General features: G+C 50.6%; 1 protein-coding gene across 1 annotated transcript; it reads left to right on the plus strand.

Annotated features, from left to right (window-relative positions):
• The first annotated feature begins 5,374 nt into the window (after window positions 1–5,374).
• On the plus strand, window positions 5,375–22,691 carry LOC140403794 (uncharacterized). The gene is made up of 5 exons (XM_072491957.1): window positions 5,375–5,529; window positions 12,229–12,621; window positions 12,893–13,324; window positions 15,859–17,004; window positions 22,444–22,691. The coding sequence occupies exons 1-5, from the start codon at window positions 5,472–5,474 to the stop codon at window positions 22,476–22,478; spliced, it is 2,064 nt and encodes a 687-aa protein (XP_072348058.1). The 5' UTR covers window positions 5,375–5,471; the 3' UTR covers window positions 22,479–22,691.
• Window positions 22,692–23,369: the final 678 nt, after the last annotated feature.

Consider the following 23,369-nt stretch of genomic DNA (forward strand, 5'->3'; position numbering starts at 1 on the left):
TACTGAGGGAGTGCCGCACTGTCAGTGGGTCAGTACTGAGGGAGTGCCGCACTGTCAGAAGATCAGTACTGAGGGAGTGCCGCACTGTCAGAGGGTCAGTACTGAGGGAGTGCCGCACTGTCAGAAGATCAGTACTGAGGGAGTGCCGCACTGTCAGAGGGTCAGTACTGAGGGAGTGCCGCACTGTCAGAGGATCAGTACTGAGGGAGTGCCGCACTGTCAGTGGGTCAGTACTGAGGGAGTGCTGCACTGTCAGAGGGTCAGTACTGAGGGAGTGCCGCACTGTCAGAGGGTCAGTACTGAGGGAGTGCCGCACTGTCAGAGGGTCAGTACTGAGCGAGTGCCGCACTGTCAGAGGGTCAGTACTGAGGGAGTGCCGCACTGTCAGAGGGTCAGTACTGAGGGAGTGCTGCACTGTCAGTGGGTCAGTCCTGAGGGAGGGCTGCACTGTCAGAGGGTCAGTACTGAGGGAGTGCCGCACTGTCAGAAGATCAGTACTGAGGGAGTGCTGCACTGTCAGTGGGTCAGTACTGAGGGAGTGCTGCACTGTCAGAGGGTCAGTACTGAGGGAGTGCCGCACTGTCAGAGGGTCAGTACTGAGGGAGCGCTGCACTGTCAGAGGGTCAGTACTGAGGGAGTGCCGCACTGTCAGAGGGTCAGTACTGAGGGAGTGCTGCACTGTCAGTGGGTCAGTACAGAGGGAGTGCTGCACTGTCAGAGGGTCAGTACTGAGGGAGTGCTGCACTGTCAGTGGGTCAGTACTGAGGGAGTGCTGCACTATCAGAGGGTCAGTGCTGAGGGAGTGCCGCACTGTCAGAGGGTCAGTACTGAGGGAGTGCTGCACTGTCAGTGGGTCAGTACTGAGGGAGTGCTACACTGTCAGAGGGTCAGTACTGAGGGAGTGCTGCACTGTCAGTGGGTCAGTACTGAGGGAGTGCCGCACTGTCAGAGGGTCAGTACTGAGGGAGTGCCGCACTGTCAGAAGATCAGTACTGAGGGAGTGCTGCACTGTCAGTGGGTCAGTACTGAGGGAGTGCTGCACTGTCAGAGGGTCAGTACTGAGGGAGTGCCGCACTGTCAGAGGGTCAGTGCTGAGGGAGTGCCGCACTGTCAGAGGGTCAGTACTGAGGGAGTGCTGCACTGTCAGTGGGTCAGTACTGAGGGAGTGCTGCACTGTCAGTGGGTCAGTACTGAGGGAGTGCTGCACTGTCAGTGGGTCAGTACTGAGGGAGTGCTGCACTATCAGAGGGTCAGTACTGAGGGAGTGCCGCACTGTCAGAGGGTCAGTACTGAGGGAGTGCTGCACTGTCAGTGGGTCAGTACTGAGGGAGTGCTGCACTGTCAGAGGGTCAGTACTGAGGGAGTGCTGCACTGTCAGTGGGTCAGTACTGAGGGAGTGCCGCACTGTCAGAGGGTCAGTACTGAGGGAGTGCCGCACTGTCAGAGGGTCAGTACTGAGGGAGTGCTGCACTGTCAGTGGGTCAGTACAGAGGGAGTGCTGCACTGTCAGAGGGTCAGTACTGAGGGAGTGCTGCACTGTCAGTGGGTCAGTACTGAGGGAGTGCTGCACTATCAGAGGGTCAGTACTGAGGGACTGCCGCACTGTCAGAGGGTCAGTACTGAGGGAGTGCTGCACTGTCAGTGGGTCAGTACTGAGGGAGTGCTACACTGTCAGAGGGTCAGTACTGAGGGAGTGCTGAACTGTCAGTGGGTCAGTACTGAGGGAGTGCCGCACTGTCAGAGGGTCAGTACTGAGGGAGTGCCGCACTGTCAGAAGATCAGTACTGAGGGAGTGCCGCACTGTCAGTGGGTCAGTACTGAGGGAGTGCCGCACTGTCAGAAGATCAGTACTGAGGGAGTGCCGCACTGTCAGAGGGTCAGTACTGAGGGAGTGCCGCACTGTCAGAAGATCAGTACTGAGGGAGTGCCGCACTGTCAGAGGGTCAGTACTGAGGGAGTGCCGCACTGTCAGAGGATCAGTACTGAGGGAGTGCCGCACTGTCAGTGGGTCAGTACTGAGGGAGTGCTGCACTGTCAGAGGGTCAGTACTGAGGGAGTGCCGCACTGTCAGAGGGTCAGTACTGAGGGAGTGCCGCACTGTCAGAGGGTCAGTACTGAGGGAGTGCCGCACTGTCAGAGGGTCAGTACTGAGGGAGTGCCGCACTGTCAGAGGGTCAGTACTGAGGGAGTGCTGCACTGTCAGTGGGTCAGTCCTGAGGGAGGGCTGCACTGTCAGAGGGTCAGTACTGAGGGAGTGCTGCACTGTCAGAGGGTCAGTACTGAGGGAGTGCTGCACTGTCAGTAGGTCAGTACTGAGGGAGTGCCGCACTGTCAGAGGGTCAGTACTGAGGGAGTGCCGCACTGTCAGAAGATCAGTACTGAGGGAGTGCTGCACTGTCAGTGGGTCAGTACTGAGGGAGTGCTGCGCTGTCAGAGGGTCAGTACTGAGGGAGTGCCGCACTGTCAGAGGGTCAGTACTGAGGGAGCGCTGCACTGTCAGAGGGTCAGTACTGAGGGAGTGCCGCACTGTCAGAGGGTCAGTACTGAGGGAGTGCTGCACTGTCAGTGGGTCAGTACAGAGGGAGTGCTGCACTGTCAGAGGGTCAGTACTGAGGGAGTGCTGCACTGTCAGTGGGTCAGTACTGAGGGAGTGCTGCACTATCAGAGGGTCAGTACTGAGGGAGTGCCGCACTGTCAGAGGGTCAGTACTGAGGGAGTGCTGCACTGTCAGTGGGTCAGTACTGAGGGAGTGCTACACTGTCAGAGGGTCAGTACTGAGGGAGTGCTGCACTGTCAGTGGGTCAGTACTGAGGGAGTGCCGCACTGTCAGAGGGTCAGTACTGAGGGAGTGCCGCACTGTCAGAAGATCAGTACTGAGGGAGTGCTGCACTGTCAGTGGGTCAGTACTGAGGGAGTGCTGCACTGTCAGAGGGTCAGTACTGAGGGAGTGCCGCACTGTCAGAGGGTCAGTACTGAGGGAGTGCCGCACTGTCAGAGGGTCAGTACTGAGGGAGTGCTGCACTGTCAGTGGGTCAGTACTGAGGGAGTGCTGCACTGTCAGAGGGTCAGTACTGAGGGAGTGCTGCACTGTCAGTGGGTCAGTACTGAGGGAGTGCTGCACTATCAGAGGGTCAGTACTGAGGGAGTGCCGCACTGTCAGAGGGTCAGTACTGAGGGAGTGCTGCACTGTCAGTGGGTCAGTACTGAGGGAGTGCTGCACTGTCGTTGGGTCAGTACTGAGGGAGTGCTGCACTGTCAGTGGGTCAGTACTGAGGGAGTGCCGCACTGTCAGAGGGTCAGTACTGAGGGAGTGCCGCACTGTCAGAAGATCAGTACTGAGGGAGTGCTGCACTGTCAGTGGGTCAGTACTGAGGGAGTGCTGCACTGTCAGAGGGTCAGTACTGAGGGAGTGCCGCACTGTCAGAGGGTCAGTACTGAGGGAGCGCTGCACTGTCAGAGGGTCAGTACTGAGGGAGTGCCGCACTGTCAGAGGGTCAGTACTGAGGGAGTGCTGCACTGTCAGAGGGTCAGATTCTGTCTCTTTGTTTGGGTGTAAAAGGCTTGAATGTGTTATTTGAAAACAGAGCAAAGATCATTTCCCGATGTCATAAAGTCATAGATAGAGTCCTAGATGTTTACAGCATGGAAACAGGCCCTTCGGCCCAGCTGGTCCATGCCGCTCAGTTTCTATCACTAAACTAGTCCCACTTGCCCGCATTTGGCCCATATCCCTCTATACCCCTCCTGCCCATGCAACTGTCTTAACTGCTTTTTAAAGGACAAAATTGTGTCTGCCTCTACCACTGCCTCTGGCAGCTCGTTCCAGACACTCACCACCCTCTGTGTGAAGAAATTTCCCCTCTGGCCTCTTTTGTAAATCTCCCCTCTCACCTTAAACCTATGCCCTCTAGTTCTAGACTCCTTTACCTTTGGGAAAGATGTCGACTATCTACCTTACCAATGCTCCTCATTATTTTATAGACCTTTACAAGATCCCCCCTAAGCCTCCTACGCTCCAGGGAAAAAAGTCCCAGCGCATCGAGCCTCTCCTCATAACTCAGACCATCAAGTCCTGGTAGCATCCTCGTAAATCTCTTCTGCACTCTTTCTCGTTGAACAATATCCTTCCTATAATAGGGTGACCAGAACTGAACACAGTGTTCCATGTGTGGCCTTACCAATGTCTTGTACAACTTCAACAAGACGTCCCAACTCCTGTATTCAATATTCTGACCAATAAAACCTCGCATGCTGAATACCTTCTTCACCACCCTGTCCACCTGCGACTCCACCTTCAAGGAGCTATGAATCTGTACCCCTAGATCCCTTTGTTCTGTAACTCTCCCCAACTCCCGACCATTAACTGAGCAGGTCCTGCCCTGATTTGATCGACCAAAATGCATCCCCTCATTTATCCAAATGAAACTCCACCTGCCAAATCGGCCCACTGGCCCAATTGGTCAAGGTCCCGTTGCAATCAGCCATGATCTCATTGAATGGTGGAGCAGGCTCGAGGGGCCAGATGGCCGACTCCTGCTCCTAGGTCTTATGTTCTTATGTTCTAATCCTAGATAACCTTCTTCACTATCCACTCTGCCACCAATCTTGGTGTCATTGGCAACTTACTAACCATGCCTCCTACATTCTCATCCAAATCATTAATATATATAACAAATAACAGTGGACCCAGCACTTGGGACCAATATTTTAACCACAATCAACATCACAAAACAGATTATCTGGTCATTAATGAATAAATAATTTGTGTTTACTCTTGGCATTTATGGGATCATGCTATGTACTAATTGGCTCCAGAGTTTCCTACGTTACAACAGTGACTACCCTTCAAAATGTATTTCAATTGGGACCTGCTGAAGTTGTAAAATGTGCGGAGGGAGCGGACCTCCTCCCCACACCAGACAGCGCTCAGTTCTAACCGCACTGTGAGTGTTCCTCTGCCCATTCCACACAAACTGGTTGGTTAAGGTCAGGACAAATGAAAGGCCCTTTTCTCAGCCTGCCCCTGTAAGAAAAGGACTGTGACTGAGGGGCCAGGAGTTTAATACAATAAGAAGGTTTTTGGTGCTGTTTCGAATGAACGAAATGTCTGAAAGTTAAATACTCACAAACTCCAAAGACATCTCAATTGTTCTGTTGGTCCACATTCCTCTTTCGCTCCATCCTCAGCACTTGCTCCCCGAGTGCTGGTGGCCACGGCCCATTCCTTGAGAGGTAATAATTACCAGCTCGACTTTGGGGTTTTTTTTGAATTCCTGTTGCTGTGGCATACCACAATCCTTCCGCCTCCTGGATTAGCAAGCCACAGGCTGCACGTGAGCTACCAGGGTCGATCAGCATCTTTAACCGGGGAGAGTATAAATGGAGGGAGTTCAGCCCTGCAGCCTCAAACGCACAGCATTGTCCACCTCTGAGTGACCAAGGACAGACAGAGAGAAAAGGACTGCACAACCATGAAGGTCTTACTCTTCATCACCCTGCTGGGCCTCTTGGCTGTTTGCCACAGTAGACGTGAGTAACCTTATTTCAAACTGAATTCTCCTCCAGGCCAGGGGTTTGCCAGCCCGAAGGGATGGTTGTCGCGGTGCCTGCTGGCGAGCTGTGTGGCATCGATCTGAATGCAGTGGGGCTGGGTATGGTTGGGAAACGGGAAGGGACAGAGCTTTAGTTTTGATGCAGTAATGCAGCTGTGCAGTTTGCAAGTTGCATGGCACGTTAACAAACCAGCAAGGGGGAGGCGGGAAATTGTCCCTTTAAGGGGCAGAACGATAGCACAGTGGTTAGCACCGTTGCTTCACAGCACCAGGGACACGGGTTCGATTCCCGGTTTGGGTCACTGCCTGTGTGGAGTCTGCACGTTCTCCCCGTGTCTGCGTGGGTTTCCTCCGGGTGCTCCGGTTTCTTCCCACGAGCCCCGAAAGATATGCTTGTTAGGTAATTTGGGCATTCTGAATTCTCCCTCTGTGTACCCGAACAGGCGCCGGAGTGTGGCGACTAGGGGCTTTTCACAGTAACTTCATTGCAGTGTTAATGTAAGCCTACTTGTGACAATAAAGATTATTATTATAAGAGCTGGGCCTGGCAATAGTTGTTTGCACTGTTAATGGTGTGAGATTGGCAGTGTTTGGATGAGCTGGTTACGTACGAATGCAGACATGAATCAGATTAATAGCACAGTAAGAAGTCTTACAACACCAGGTTAAAGTCCAACAGGTTTGTTTCGATGTCACTAGCTTTCGGAGCACTGCTCCTTAATAGATAGAGTAGGCAGTCAGAGACTGTCCGAGTGGAACAAACCATTACAAGGGGACATAAATTTAAGGTGAAAGGTGGAAGATATAGGAGGGATATCAGAGGGAGGTTCTTTACCCAGAGAGTAGTGGGGGCATGGAATGCACTGCCTGTGGAAGTAGTTGAGTCGGAAACATTAGGGACCTTCAAGCGGCTATTGGATGGGTACATGGATTACGGTTGAATGATGGGGTGTAGATTTATTTGTTCTTAATCTAGGACAAAAGTTTGGCACAACATCGTTGGCCGAAGGACCTGTTCTGTGCTGTATTTTTCTGTGTTCCATGTTTGTGATATTATTGTCTCTGTTTGCGGTCTGTCCTCCGCGTTTTGCTCCGATTCTATTTTCCGCCCCTGCAGCTTTCATTGTGTTGCAGTTGTTCATCCCCCAATTTGTTCGAATTAACAAACTCGTCAGCCTCCCCTGGGGTGTTAAAGTACAGTTCCTTTCCCTTGAATGTTACCCAGAGTCTGCCCGGGAATAACATCCCAAATCACACCCCACTTTTGTAGAGGGCTGATATTGATCTCGGCCCTCTTTTTTGCCAGGTCTGCCCCAATGTCTTGGTACACAATCATGTTCCTCTCTTCTCATGTGCACGATTTCGTCTGACGGGCCCCCCCGTAAGATTTTTTCACGGTCCTGGAACCGTGATAATCGCTCTGGGCTGATCCCTGGCTTTGGGCCTGGGCAGCACGGTAGCATTGTGGATAGCACAATTGCTTCACAGCTCCAGGGTCCCAGGTTTGATTCCCGGTTGGGTGACTGCCTGTGCGGAGTCGGCACGTTCTCCCCGTGTCTGCGTGGGTTTCCTCCGGGTGCTCCTGTTTCCTCCCACAGTCCAAAGATGTGCAGGTTAGGTGGATTGGCCATGCTAAATTGCCCATAGTGTCCAAAATTGCTCTTAGTGTTGGATGGGGTTACTGGGTTATGGAGATAGGGTGGAGGTGTGGACCTTGGGTAGGGTGCTCTTTCCAAGAGCCGGTGCAGACTCGATGGGCCGAATGGCCTCCTTCTGCACTGTAAATTCTATGATAATCTATGTACCCAGTGTGTACCCTGTACTGTGTGTGCTGTCTTATGCACCATGTACCCTGTACTGTGTACCTGTAGTATGAACCATGTACACAGTGTGTACACAGTGTGTACCATGCAGCCATGGTTAATCGGTTGTGGATGATCCATTTCCCCAGTTCATGGCTTCACCTGTCAGAACGTTCAGAGTTTAATAAACTCATTGACTCCTCGAGTTCCTGCCCAAGACCCTGATTATCAGCCGAGCCCTGTGACTGTAATACGGAGAAACTATAACCTGGAAACAGGCCATTTGGCCCATCAACAGCCCACGTTGGTGTTTACTCTCCACACAGCGGACCCCTGATCTAATATCGCACTCAGTCTCCACAACCACCTCCCTGACCTGTTCTTAAACGTGCTTCAATCATTATTTTCCATCGAGAACTCTACAGTATTTACAATCTTCTGTGAAGAAAGGTATTTCCATCAAACCTTCATCACCCCCAGCACTAATCTGTCTCCTTCTTCAATCAATGCAAACCAGTTGCTTTTCCCTATTCTATCTCATTGTGTCACAATCTACTCTGAACAGCACCATTGCTGCAGAAAATTTTTCACTTTGTGTTTCCTCAAACCAGGCCGTATCTTACTGAGCACACCCCACTGACCCCACTGACCCCACTGACCCCAATGACCAGTCACACCCCACTGACCCCACTGACCCCACTGACCAATCACACCCCACTGACCCCACTGACCAATCACACCCCACTGACCCCACTGACCCCAATGACCCCACTGACCCCAATGACCCCACTGACCCCACTGACCCCACTGACCCCGATGACCAATCACACCCCACTGACCCCACTGACCCCACTGACCCCAATGACCAATCACACCCCACTGACCCCACTGACCCCGTTGACCAATCACACCCCACTGACCCCACTGACCCCAATGACCAATCACACCCCACTGACCCCACTGACCCCAATGACCAATCACACCCCACTGACCCCAATGACCAATCACACCCCACTGACCCCACTGACCCCAATGACCAATCACACCCCACTGACCCCAATGACCAATCACACCCCACTGACCCCACTGACCCCAATGACCAATCACACCCCACTGACCCCAATGACCAATCACACCCCACTGACCCCACTGACCCCAATGACCAATAACACCCCACTGACCCCACTGACCCCAATGACCAATCACACCCCACTGACCCCACTGACCCCACTGACCCCAATGACCCCACTGACCCCAATGACCAATAACACCCCACTGACCCCAATGACCAATCACACCCCACTGACCCCAATGACCAATAACACCTCACTGACCCCACTGACCCCAATGTCCAATAACACCCCACTGACCCCACTGACCCCAATGACCAATAACACCCCACTGACTCCAATGACCAATAACACCCCACTGACCCCAATGACCAATAACACCCCACTGACCCCAATGACCAATAACACCCCACTGACTCCAATGACCAATAACACCCCACTGACCCCAATGACCAATAACACCCCACTGACCCCAATGACCAATAACACCCCACTGACCCCAATGACCAATCACACTCTGACACGATATTCTTTATATGGATTGGAGTCAAAAACTGCCTATAAAACGCCAACTGTGGTCTTACTGAGACTTTACCCACACAAATATACACACGACACAAATACAGACAAACACCCACACACAAAGAACAAAGAACAAAGAAACGTACAGCACAGGAACAGGCCCTTCGGCCCTCCAAGCCCGTGCCAACCATGCTGCCCGACTAAACTACAATCTTCTACACTTCCTGGGTCCGTATCCCTCTATTCCCATCCTATTCATGTATTTGTCAAGATGCCCCTTAAATGTCCCTATCGTCCCTGCTTCCACCACCCCCTCCGGTAGCGAGTTCCAGGCACCCACTACCCTCTGCGTAAAAAACTTGCCTCGTACATCTACTCTAAACCTTGCCCCTCTCACCTTAAACCTATGCCCCCTAGTAATTGACCTAAAAGCCTCTGACTATCCACTCTGTCTATGCCCCTCATACTTTTGTAGACCTCTATCAGGTCGCCCCTCAACGTCCGTCATTCCCGTGAGAACAAACCGAGTTTATTCAATCGCTCCTCATAGCTAATGCCCTCCATACCAGGCAACATTCTGGTAAATCTCTTCTGCACCCTCTCTAAAGCCTCCACATCCTTCTGGTAGTGTGGCGACCAGAATTGAACACTATACTCCAAGTGTGGCCTAACTAAGGTTCTATACAGCTGCAACATGACTTGCCAATTCTTATACTCAATGCCCCGGCCAATGAAGGCATGCATGCCGTATGCCTTCTTGACTACCTAAACGCACACAGATAGGTGCACACACACTGCCCAGTTTATAAGCTTCACAGCGTGGGATCAAAACACTTCAATTTTATTTGAAATGAGATGGATGCAGAGGCAGGGGGAAAGGTTTGGAAACGGGTCTGAAATGTTTGCCTAATCTGCCTCAAAAAAGAAACATGGAGATTACCCAAAGAGGGGAAATGTTGGACTTGGTCTTGTTTCTGTTCCAGACCAGTGAGCTTCATCGCTCACCTGAGGCAGGAGCTACGCCCCAAAAGCTAATGATTCCAAATAAACCTGTTGGACTTGAACCTGGTGCTGTGAGACTTCTTACAGTTCAGGGGAGCAGACTGTGGAGTACCGGAGTGAATTCACATTCTCGAACTGCACGTTGTTACCGTCGCACCAGGAAGTGGCCATTCAGGGCTCGAGCCGGTCCCATCATTCAATTGGACCATGACTAATCTGGACACCCATTCCATTTACCCCACTGAGCTCCACATCCTTCGGTGACTGAATTCAAATCTATCAGTTTCAGGTTTGGAGACTCCAGGTTGTCCGCTCCAGCGTCTGGAGTTTTATTGGGCAGAATGTTTTAGATTTCCACAAATCTTCTGATTTCGATTTTGCTCCTATACGGTCTGACTTTAAGTTTAATTTTGTGCCCCCTGGCTTTTGATTCCTTTACCAGAGGAAATTACTTTCCTCTTCTTGACCCTTATCGAATGTTTTTGTCATTTTCACCACCTCGATCAGATCAGCTCTCAATCGCTGCAACTCCCAGACAGGTTTACACAACCTGACCTCGTAATTCAACCTTAGCTATTGACAAATAAATATCAATCCTGTCGTCACCAACGTACTTCTCCTGTTCTGCAAAGGGTCCCTGCCCTAATGCGGTCTGCAGAAGACATGTCCAGGAAGATATGCAAGTGCAGAAGTAATAGGAGCAGCTTTTGTTGAACCCCTACAGTGCAGAAGGAGGCCATTCGGCCTATCAAATCTGCACTGACCCTCTGAAAGAGCCCCCTCCCTAGGCTGACTACCCCACCCCATACTCCAGTAACCCCACCTAACCTTTTTGGACATTAAGGGGCAATTGATCATGGCCAATCCACCTAACCTGCACATCTTTGGACTGTGAGAGGAAACCGGAGCACCCGGAGGAAACCCACGCACACACGGGGAGAACGTGCAGACTCCACACAGAGAGTAACACGAACCGGGAATCGAACCCGGGACCCTGGCTCGGTGAGGCAGCAGTGCTAACCATTGCACCACCCTGCCAGGAATAGGCCAATCAGCTCACCGAGCTCGCTCCACCATTCAATAAGATCATTGGCTGATCCTCTACTTGAACCGCCCTTTCCCACCCTATTCTTCAATTCCTTTCATATCCAAAAATTAATCAACCCCACTCTTAAATATCCTGAATGACTGAATAGCCATTGCCCTCTGGATAGAGAATTCCAATGATTAACAACACTGGGAGTGAAGAAATTCCTACTCGTCATTCGAAATGGCTGATTTGCTATCTTGAAACTATAACCCTTCATTCTCGACTCTCTGAACTGGGTTAAGTCCTTTGAGCATCTAACCTGCAGCGGGTCAGTACTGAGGGTCAGGCTATCTAATAATTGAATTTGTGACAATCTGATCACCTCTCATTCTTTTAAATACCAGAGGATATTCCAATCAACCTTTCCTCATAGGGAAGCTCGCACATCGCAGGAATCAATGAATCTTCCTTGTACCCAACTAGGTCTCCTTAGAGGGGAGGGCAAGACTGTACCCAGTATTCCAGCTGTAGTTGCACCATCGCCCTGTTCTCACTCCTATAACGTCAACCAGCTGCAAAAATGCCAACATATCACTTGGTGTCTTCATTTCTTACTGTAGCTGCAGGCTGACTACTCCCTGTGTTTTGGGTGCAATGAGACCCAAATCACTTGGGTGACTTGGGACAACAATCCAGTTCCCGACAGGTGTGAAGGATCAAAGTTTCCTGCTCTTGAAGGAAAGGTAAACGGTTTTCCCACAGGCAAGAGACCCTGACTCATTCACCCCAGGAAATCCCTGGATGGGCAGTGCAGAAAGCTCACCCAGTCCCGGATCAGCCCTGGCCTGGGTCCCTTGTTCATGCAGCCGGAGCCTTCCTCAGGAAGCCACTGGCCATCCAATGGGTTTGACGCAAAGTGCCCTGGCTGCTGGGATCCAACACCGGATTGGACAGTGTGAGGTATCTTATACAAAAGGTAAAAGAGAAGATGAATACTGTGTATAGATGTGTATCGATGTTCTGGGGGTTTAGGTAGCAGGCACCAGATAATAAATAGCCGCTACCAATCAGAAGAGAGTTGCAGGTCATGCCGGTCATTGATTGGCTGAGATTAGGTTTAATTGCAACATTGCAATGTGAGTATTCGGTAAGGTTTTCCGATTCTAGTGGGGGTAAAGTTGCAGGTTTGAGACTTGTACCTTGGATTCTAGACTGTCACAGCTCTAACCTGGACCTCTCCTTGTTTTCAGACATTGGGCACGCCATCGCTCGGCGCAGTGCTGAAAGTGGCAGTAATGAGTGGAAGAGAAGCGGTGGCAACAGTGATGGCAGTGACGAGTATGGCAAGGGATACAGCAATGCCAATAACGGTTACGGCAATGGATATGGCAATGGCTACGGCAATGGTTATGACAATGGTTATGGCAATGGCCATGACAATGGTTATGGCAATGGTTATGACAATGGTTATGGCAATGGCCATGACAATGGTTATGGCAATGGTTATGACAATGGTTATGGCAATGGCCATGACAATGGCTACGGCAATGGTTATGACAATGGTTATGGCAATGGCCATGACAATGGCTACGGCAATGGGCACACTGACGACAGCAGTGACAGCAGTGATAGTAACAGCAATGGTGAGTTCACACAATTGCTTTTCTCAAATTTCTTTGGAATCAGTTAGTGGATGTTCGGGATACTGAGACCTGACTCCACACTGGGTGCTGGCCTGGGCACCACCTGGCCAGGTAACCGCAATCCCCAATGTGGTGCTGAGGTTTAAAAGACCAATCAGCTGCCATCTTAAGGGTGATGGCAGGGCAATGTACATGAAACAGATACGATGAAATCACAAATAACTGCTGGCTGCTTCAAATAACTTTCAATTTCCAAATTCTCCCATTTCAGAGTTCAACGGTAATGGAGACAGGAATGGCCATGGCAATGGTAATGGAGATGGGAATGGACAGGAGAATGGCTATGGCAATGGTAATGGAGATGGGAATGGATACGGCAATGGTAATGGAGACAGGAATGGCCATGGCAATGGTAATGGAGACAGGAATGGCCATGGCAACGGCAATGGCAATGGAAATGGCAATGGAGATGAGAATGGCAATGGTAATGGAGATGGGAATGGACACGAGAATGGCTATGGCAATGGTAATGGAGACAGGAATGGCCATGGCAACGGCAATGGCAATGGAAACGGCAATGGAGACGAGAATGGCAATGGGAATGGAATCGAGAATGGCAATGGAAACGGAGATGCCAATGGATACTGGAATGGCCATGAGAATGGAATTGAGAATGGCAATGGGAAAGGCAATGGGAATGGAGGTATGTGTGTTTTGTTTTCTTTACTGTAGGTACAACATGGTAGGTCAGAAGTTTAATTACTGAAATAGGAAAGCACCAATCCTGAGGAACCAGAACTCTGTCAAAGGTTAATTCTCAACACATTTGCAAGAGGCTTTGTTGTTACAAATGGAGATGCCTGCTGGTCAATAAGCTAGTGTAAGTAGGTGAGTGATGGAGGTTAGTGACATGGAGACGGGAAGGGCGGGGTGGGCAGGGGGTGGGGGTGGGGGCTTATCGCTGAGGGATCCAACCTACTGGAGGCTGGGTCACAGATGAGTCTTTAACCAGAGCACAGATGATTGAAGTAAAAAAAGCACAAGGTGAGCTGACCGTTTGCTACTATTAATTCCCACCAAACTTGGGAAAGACCATTGTGGCTTGAAATTGGGAAATCTTCAGGAATGGGGAGGGCGGAGGTTGTGAGGGGGGGTTAGCTACAGCCAGAGGAGTCCTCGGTCACCCTTATAAACTCACATCAGAGCCAGTCCCATCATTCAAATCTTCACCTGTGTGCAACAGTCCACGTTTGTTGTCATCATTTAACCTCGCCCATCCCCTTTACGAATAACACAACATTCCTCAATCCAATCACTGTCCTAGGACACATCAGCTCGGCGAGGCGTGAGGCAGCCCTCTGCATCCCCTCCTGTGAGACTCAAAGCTCCAGCAATAACAAGCGTCATTTTAAGATAATTGGGGGAAGGATCAGGGATGGAGAAGAGAAGAAATTGTTTCTGGGCAGCAAGTAGCTGTGATGTGGAAGACGCTGCCCGAAGTGGCGGCAGGAGCGGATTCAACAGGAACTTCCGAAGGGGAATTGGAAAAATGCTGGAAAACGAAAACTATACATTACTTTTGAGAAAGAGCAGAGAAATGGGATCAATTAGATTGCTCTTCCCGAGGGCTAGCACAGACACAATGGGCTGAAAGGCCTCCCTCTGTTGTGTGTGATTTCACAATACTGAGTCGGTGCAGATTTTATTTGGATACAATAGGATCCTCGGTGACCGCAAGCTGACACATATAAATACAACGAGGAGCATCGATAAGGTAGATAGTCAACATCTTTTCCCAAGGGTAGGGGAGGCTAAAACTACAGGGTACAGATTTAAGGTGAGAGGGAGAGAGATACAAAAGGGCCCAGAGGGGCAATTGTTTCACACAGAGGGTGGGGAGTGTCTGGAATGGGGTGCCAAACGCAGTAGTCGAGGCGGGCACAATATTATCCTTTAAAAAGCATTTAGACAGTTATATGGGAAAGCTGGGTATAGCGGGTTATCGGCCAAATGCGGGCAATTGGGATTAGTTTAGTGATTAAAACCGGGCGGCGTGGACAAGTTGGGCCGAAGGGCCTGTTTCCATGCTGCGAACCTCGATAACTCGATGACTATGACACTCACCCACCAAAGGCCCGGATCGCAGGAGGTGATTGGCGGCTCTGCTTGACGAAAGGCCGATGGCAATCCAAGGCAGGTCTGTCCTTCAATTCACAAGCACAAAGTTAAATTCGGAGCTGGAAGACAAGGCGGGGGGGAGGGAGGGGTGTGAAGCTGTGAAAGTGGAGGATGAGGTGCGCACACAGCATTGGTGTGGAGGGGGCTGGGGAGCAAGGAGGCTGCAGTAAACATTTCTGAATGAGAATGCGGAAGGAGGATTGATTCTACAAGTGATCATTTGCTGGTGACCCAGGGCAGGGAAGAGGGAAACCAGTACAGTGCTCACCTTGTGCAGGATGTTGGGCTTCTTGCAAGAACAACTTGCATTTACATAGCACCTTCAACTTAGTTAAATATCCCTAGGTGCGGAGTGAGTATCAAACCTGAATTTCCGACACATGAGGAGACATCAGGACAGGTGACTAAAAGCCTGGTGAAAGAGGTCAGTTTTAAGAAGTGCCTTAGAGTTGCAGGGGGATGATTGGAATGTTTAAGGAGGGAATTCCGGAGGCTCAAGGCCAGCCAGCTCGAGGCCCAGCAGTGAATATAAGAGCAATGGAAATCGGGGATACAGACGGGGCCAGAATTGGAGGATCTCCCAGATCTTGGAGGGTTGTGGGGCTGGAGAAGATCAGGGAGAGAGCTACAGGTCTGGGTGCGAGGGTCGTGCAGTCAGGGCCTGTGACACCCCTTCACCCAGAACGAGTCACTGTCTTGGTGACATGGACATCCAGGAGGCGAGGGATATCAGAGTCCAGTCTCCTCCAGAAGGACTCAAAGGACAGAGTGTGAAAGGTTTGAGCGATCTGCTGTTGAATCTGGTGCTCATGTGTCAATTCCTCAAGGGTAAAGATTCAGGAAATGGACAACAGGAAAGTGAACCGAGAACTGATTCTTACTTTCCTTGTTCCCACTCTGCAGTTGTGCTAGCCCTTTGGAAGAGCAATCTAATTTATCCCATTTCTCTGCTCAGTAATTCCTGGATCCCAATTTGCAAAATAATAGCCACTTCAAAATATATTCACATGAATCAACCCTAGAAAACAAATTTTATATTTGCTCAATGTTGTTCTGCAGGGGCTGAAGTTGCTGATTCGAGTGACTCCAGTGATTCGAGTGACTCCAGTGACTCCAGTGATTCCAGTGACTCCAGCGACTCCAGTGATTCCAGCGACTCCAGTGATAGCAGTGATTCCAGTGATAGCAGTGACTCCAGTGATAGCAGTGACTCCAGTGATAGCAGTGACTCAGATGATTCCAGTGACTCCAGTGATAGCAGTGATTCCAGTGATAGCAGTGACTCCAGTGATTCCAGTGACAGCAGTGACTCCAGTGACTCTAGTGATTCCAGCGATTCCAGTGATAGCAGTGACTCCAGTGACTCTAGTGATAGCAGTGACTCCAGTGATAGCAGTGACTCCAGTGACTCTAGTGACTCGAGCGACTCCAGTGATAGCAGTGACTCCAGTGATTCCAGTGATAGCAGTGACTCCAGTGATTCTAGTGATTCCAGTGACTCCAGTGATAGTAGTGACTCCAGTGACTCAAGTGACAGCAGTGACTCCAGTGATAGCAGTGACTCCAGTGACTCTAGTGATTCCAGTGACTCCAGTGATAGCAGTGACTCCAGTGATTCCAGTGATAGCAGTGACTCCAGTGACTCTAGTGATTCCAGTGACTCCAGTGATAGCAGTGACTCCAGTGATAGCAGTGACTCCAGTGACTCAAGTGACTCCAGTGATAGCAGTGACTCCAGTGATAGCAGTGACTCCAGTGACTCCAGTGATAGCAGTGACTCCAGTGATAGCAGTGACTCTAGTGATAGCAGTGACTCCAGTGATTCCAGTGATAGCAGTGACTCCAGTGATTCTAGTGATAGCAGTGACTCTAGTGATAGCAGTGACTCCAGTGACTCTGATGATTCCAGTGACTCAAGTGATTCCAGTGACTCCGATGATTCCAGTGACTCAAGTGATTCCAGTGACTCCGATGATTCCAGTGACTCAGATGATTCCAGTGACTCCGATGATTCCAGCGATTCCAGTGACTCAGATGATTCCAGTGACTCTAGTGACTCCGATGATTCTAGTGACTCCGATGATTCCAGCGATTCCAGTGACTCAGATGATTCCAGTGACTCTAGTGACTCAGATGATTCCAGTGACTCCAGTGATTCCAGTGACTCCAGTGATTCCAGTGACTCCAACGGAAACAGCAATTCTGGTTGAGTACATGCTTTAGGTTTATTAGGTTATTTTTTAAATTACTCGGAGTGATAAATCACATCATGTTAGCTTGAGATCAAATTCACTGTGCGAGACCAACTAAAGAAATACTGATGACAATTGAGATTGTGACTTCTCACTGGGATACAGTTCCTGAAGGTGCTGACTCTCACTGGGACACAGTTCCGGAAGGTGCTGACTCTCACTGGGAGACAGTTCCTGAAGGTGCTGACTCTCACTGGGACACAGTTCCTGAAGGTGCTGACTCTCACTGGGACACAGTTCCTGAAGGTGCTGACTCTCAATGGGACACAGTTCCTGAAGGTGCTGACTCTCACTGGGACACAGTTCCTGAAGGTGCTGACTCTCACTGGGACACAGTTCCTGAAGGTGCTGACTCTCACTGGGACACAGTTCCGGAAGGTGCCGACTCTCACTGGGATACAGTTCCTGAAGGTGCTGACTCTCACTGGGACACAGTTCCTGAAGGTGCTGACTCTCACTGGGGAACAGTTCCTGAAGGTGCTGACTCTCACAGGGACACAGTTCCTGAAGGTGCTGACTCTCACTGAGACACAGTTCCTGAAGGTGCTGACTCTCACTGGGACACAGTTCTTGAAGGTGCTGACTCTCAATGGGACACAGTTCCTGAAGGTGCTGACTCGCACTGGGACACAGTTCTTGAAGGCGCTGACTCTCACTGGGACACAGTTCCTGAAGGTGCTGACTCTCACTGGGGGGCAGTTCCTGAAGGTGCTGACTCTCACTGAGATACAGTTCCTGAAGGTGCTGACTCTCACTGGGACACAGTTCCTGAAGGTGCTGACTCTCAGTGGGATACAGTTCCTGAAGGTGCTGACTCTCAGTGGGATACAGTTCCTGAAGGTGCTGACTATCACTGGGATACAGTTCCTGAAGGTGCTGACTCTCACTGGGACACAGTTCCTGAAGGTGCTGACTCTCACTGAGACACAGTTCCTGAAGGTGCTGACTCTCACTGGGACACAGTTCTTGAAGGTGCTGACTCTCACTGGGACACAGTTCCTGAAGGTGCTGACTCTCACTGGGACACAGTTCCTGAAGGTGCTGACTCTCACTGGGACACAGTTCCTGAAGGTGCTGACTCTCACTGGGAGACAGTTCCTGAAGGTGCTGACTCTCACCGGGACACAGTTCCTGAAGGTGCTGATTCTCACTGGGAGACAGTTCCTGAAGGTGCTGACCCTCACTGGGACACAGTTCCTGAAGGTGCCGACTCTCACTGGGACACAGTTCCTGAAGGTGCTGACTCTCACTGGGACACAGTTCCGGAAGGTGCTGACTCTCACTGGGGAACAGTTCCTGAAGGTGCTGACTCTCACTGGGACACAGTTCCTGTAAGATGCTGACTCTCACTGAGACACAGTTCCTGAAGGTGCTGACTCTCACTGGGACACAGTTCTTGAAGGTGCTGACTCTCACTGGGACACAGTTCCTGAAGGTGCTGACTCTCACTGGGACACAGTTCTTGAAGGTGCTGACTCTCACTGGGACACAGTTCCTGAAGGTGCTGACTCTCACTGGGGGCAGTTCCTGAAGGTGCTGACTCTCACTGGGGGGCAGTTCCTGAAGGTGCTGACTCTCACTGGGAGACAGTTCCTGAAGGTGCTGACTCTCACCGGGACACAGTTCCTGAAGGCGCTGACTCTCACTGAGATACAGTTCCTGAAGGTGCTGACTCTCACTGGGACACAGTTCCTGAAGGTGCTGACTCTCAGAGGGATACAGTTCCTGAAGGTGCTGACTCTCAGTGGGATACAGTTCCTGAAGGTGCTGACTCTCACTGGGAGACAGTTCCTGAAGGTGCTGACTCTCACTGGGACACAGTTCCTGAAGGTGCTGACTCTCAATGGGACACAGTTCCTGAAGGTGCTGACTCTCACTGGGACACAGTTCCTGAAGGTGCTGACTCTCACTGGGATACAGTTCCTGAAGGTGCTGACTCTCACTGGGAGACAGTTCCTGAAGGTGCTGACTCTCACTGGGACACAGTTCCTGAAGGAGCTGACTCTCACTGGGACACAGTTCCTGAAGGTGCTGACTCTCACTTGGGGACAGCTCCTGAAGGTGCTGACTCTCACTGGGACACAGTTCCTGTAGGTGCTGACTCTCACTGGGGGACAGTTCCTGAAGGTGCTGACTCTCACTGGGGGACAGTTCCTGAAGGTGCTGACTCTCACTGGGACACAGTTCCTGAAGGTGCTGACTCTCACTGGGACACAGTTCCTGAAGGTGCTGACTCTCATTGGGAGACAGTTCCTGAAGGTGCTGACTCTCACTGGGGGACAGTTCCTGAAGGTGCTGACCCTCACTGGGGGACAGTTCCTGAAGGTGCTGACTCTCACTGGGACACAGTTCCTGAAGGTGCTGACTCTCACTGGGGGACAGTTCCTGAAGGTGCTGACTCTCACTGGGACACAGTTCCTGAAGGTGCTGACTCTCACTGGGAGACAGTTCCTGAAGGTGCTGACTCTCACTGGGACACAGTTCCTGAAGGTGCTGACTCTCACTGGGACACAGTTCCTGAAGGTGCTGACTCTCACTGGGGGACAGTTCCTGAAGGTGCTGACTCTCACTGGGACACAGTTCCTGAAGGTGCTGACTCTCACTGGGGGACAGTTCCTGAAGGTGCTGACTCTCACTGGGACACAGTTCCTGAAGGTGCTGACTCTCACTGGGGGACAGTTCCTGAAGGTGCTGACTCTCACTGGGACACAGTTCCTGAAGGTGCTGACTCTCACTGGGAGACAGTTCCTGAAGGTGCTGACTCTCACTGGGACACAGTTCCTGAAGGTGCTGACTCTCACTGGGACACAGTTCCTGAAGGTGCTGGCTCTCACTGGGGGACAGTTCCTGAAGGTGCTGACTTTCACTGGGACACAGTTCCTGAAGGTGCTGACTCTCACTGCGACACAGTTCCTGAAGGTGCTGACTCTCACTGAGGGACAGTTCCTGAAGGTGCTGACTCTCACTGGGACACAGTTCCTGAAGGTGCTGACTCTCACTGGGACACAGTTCCTGAAGGTGCTGACTCTCACTGGGGGACAGTTCCTGAAGGTGCTGACTCTCACTGGGACACAGTTCCTGAAGGTGCTGACTCTCACTGGGACACAGTTCCTGAAGGTGCTGACTCTCACTGGGGGACAGTTCCTGAAGGTGCTGACTCTCACTGGGACACAGTTCCTGAAGGTGCTGACTCTCACTGGGACACTGTCCTGAAGGTGCTGACTCTCACTGGGACACAGTTCCTGAAGGTGCTGACTCTCACTGGGACACAGTTCCTGAAGGTGCTGACTCTCACTGGGGGACAGTTCCTGAAGGTGCTGACCCTCACTGGGGACAGTTCCTGAAGGTGCTGACTCTCACTGGGGGACAGTTCCTGAAGGTGCTGACTCTCACTGGGGACAGTTCCTGAAGGTGCTGACTCTCACTGGGACACAGTTCCTGAAGGTGCTGACTCTCACTGGGACACAGTTCCTGAAGGTGCTGACTTTCACTGGGAGGGTGAGTTTCTGAAAGTTCTGATGTTTTAATACTACCACCTGTTCAGTGAGTTATAAACTATGCACTGTTTACTGAAACCCGGGTCGACCTCACTCAGAATGTCTCACACCCAACGGCAGATTATTGCTGATTAAATCCACCTTTCACTTCTCGTTGGATGAACTTGCTTTGATTTAGATTTCGCCACCAGTAAACACCAACCACACTTGCCACCCTCCACCCACTCAGTTCTGACATATATCCTAAACACTAGAGTTATTTGGGTTCATGGAGAGCTCAGGGTGAATCATTAGCGACTCAAACGCTCTACACTGAACATAAATGTCTTATTCTCCTGCACTAAATGAATGGAGTTTTATCAATTTCCCGGGCGTCTCGGTTCCGGGACTGAGGGAGATTCCAACTCTATCCAGGGACGACATTCCCAGCACCAGGAACCAATAACCGGACTCAAACTTCTTTATATTAATTTACAGAACGGGGCCTCACCATCCCTAATTACCCTTAAGCTGCCTTCTTGAACCATGTAAGACCAGGTTAAAGTCCAACAGGTTTGTTTCGATGTCACTAGCTTTCGGAGCGCTGCTCCTTCCTCAGGTGAATGAAGAGGTATGCTCCAGAAACACATATATAGACAGATTCAAAGATGCCAGACAATGCTAGGAATGCGAGCATTAGCAGGTGATTAAATCTTTACAGATCCAGAGATGGGGTAACCCCAGGTTAAAGAGGTGTGAATTGTACCAAGCCAGGACAGTTGGTAGGATTTCGCAGGCCAGATGGTGGGGGATGAATGTAATGCGACATGAATCCCAGGTCCCGGTTGAGGCCGCACTCATGTGTGCGGAACTTGGCTATAAGCTTCTGCTCGGCGATTCTGCGTTGTTGCGCGTCCTGAAGGCCGCTTTGGAGAACGCTTACCCGGAGATCAGAGGCTGAATGCCCTTGACTGCTGAAGTGTTCCCCGACGGGAAGGGAACATTCCTGCCTGGTGATTGTTGCGCGATGTCCGTTCATTCGTTGTCGCAGCGTCTGCATGGTCTCGCCAATGTACCACGCTTCGGGACATCCTTTCCTGCAGCGTATGAGGTAGACAACGTTGGCCGAGTCGCACGAGTATGTACCACGTACCTGGTGGGTGGTGTTCTCACGTGTAATGGTGGTATCCATGTCGATGATCTGGCACGTCTTGCAGAGATTGCCATGGCAGGGTTGTGTGGTGTCGTGGTTACGGTTCTGAAGACTGGGTAGTTTGCTGCAAACAATGGTTTGTTTGAGGTTGCGCGGTTGTTTGAAGGCAAGTAGTGGGGGTGCGGGGGAAGGTGAGGAGGTAAATGGAAACAAATCTGGCAAAAATTTAACCTGATTCAAACTTTCTTCACCTGACTGGAAGCTGTGGCTGCCTTTGTCCATTCGCACAGTCGTCACTTAAACAAACCCAGAAGATCAAATCTTAAAATTCAAATGAGAAGTGAAATCACAGAGAGTCCAGAACATTCTCCCTCAAACCTCCAATCAGTGCCGGGGGTGAGCTGGAGTTTTGTTGACTGGTGCAACTTTGCTTCTTCAATTTGAATGACGGGACAGGCCCGAGGGGGCTGAATGGCCTCCTTCGTCTCTGATGTTCCGACATTACGTTTAGCCGCAGGAACAAACCTGTCAATATTTCTGTGACGTGAATGACATTTACTGCAGGAACGTTTCAGTGCTTGCTGCCCTGAGAACGTTCCTGGATTCAGAAATGGTTCGAATTCTGCTGTTCTTTCATTGGAAATGTTTCCATTCAATTTTTAGCATTTTATACAAAGTTACACAAAAACTCTTAAACTCCCCACCCTGCGCACTTTCCCAACCCGCAAAAAGTGAATTAATTCCTGATTTCCATCTCTTCCAGAAAAATCAACAAAGAAATCAAACGGCAAGAAGTGAGAGACACCGAGCTGGTGAGAAACCAGTCAGAAAATAATTGTTCCTGCTCACCTCAGCCCTTGTGTGCAATTGTTAATAGTTTGTGGTCGTTGTGTTAAGAAGATTTCCGGTGTTTACAGTTCTGAATGTCTGTCCTGGGATCGTAGCGACCCCTGTCTGATGTTATGGTCCTTTTGTTTTGTGTAAAATATAAATAAACCAATGTTTGTGTGATCTGATGTCTCTGCTGCTCTGTTTTGTAAATTCCCATCATTCCCAGTTACAATCTGATGTACCGTCAATTACCACGAGACGAGAATGGTGAAACAATCGAGGCTTTATTGCACAAGATGTTGTGCCTCCTGTAGCTGGGACCAGAATGGAGGCAGCTCAGGAGAGCATACACTTTTATACACCGCCTGCTGGGAGGAGCCAGCAGGCTGGGATTTACCATCGTACCTGTAATACATGGGCCATTCCGTAATACATGCAATGTGTTACTAGTGGTTTTACCACACAATCACCCTCTCCCAGGGCACTAACACTCCCGGAGACCTGGGAGAACCCAAACCCATCAGATAGAATTAATCACCAAATGGAGAGGGGAGGGGAGGGGATAAAAACAGAAACACTCAGCAGCCCTGGCAGCTTGTGTAGAGAGAGAAACAGTTTACGCCCCGTTCCACGTACCCACTCGAGACATTAACTCTGTCTCTCTCGCCACACACCCTGCTAGATCTGCCGAGATTGTACAGCACTTTTTATTTCAGTGGTGTTTTTCATTTGTTGTGGTTCAATCATGGGATTTGTGATGTGGAGATGCCGGCGTTGGACTGGGGTGGGCACAGTAAGAAGTCTTACAACACCAGGTTAAAGTCCAACAGGTTTGTTTCGATTCACTAGCTTTCGGAG

Source organism: Scyliorhinus torazame, chromosome 29 (genome assembly GCF_047496885.1).
Source record: "Scyliorhinus torazame isolate Kashiwa2021f chromosome 29, sScyTor2.1, whole genome shotgun sequence".
Taxonomy (NCBI): domain Eukaryota; kingdom Metazoa; phylum Chordata; class Chondrichthyes; order Carcharhiniformes; family Scyliorhinidae; genus Scyliorhinus; species Scyliorhinus torazame.

Coding starts and splice junctions, on each gene's coding strand:
- LOC140403794 (XM_072491957.1), top strand. CDS start 5,472: ATGAAGGTCTTACTCTTCATCACCCTGCTGGGCCTCTTGGCTGTTTGC. Junction 13,325..15,858: donor GAAAGGCAATGGGAATGGAG/GTATGTGTGTTT, acceptor GTTGTTCTGCAG/GGGCTGAAGTTGCTGATTCG. Junction 17,005..22,443: donor CAACGGAAACAGCAATTCTG/GTTGAGTACATG, acceptor CATCTCTTCCAG/AAAAATCAACAAAGAAATCA.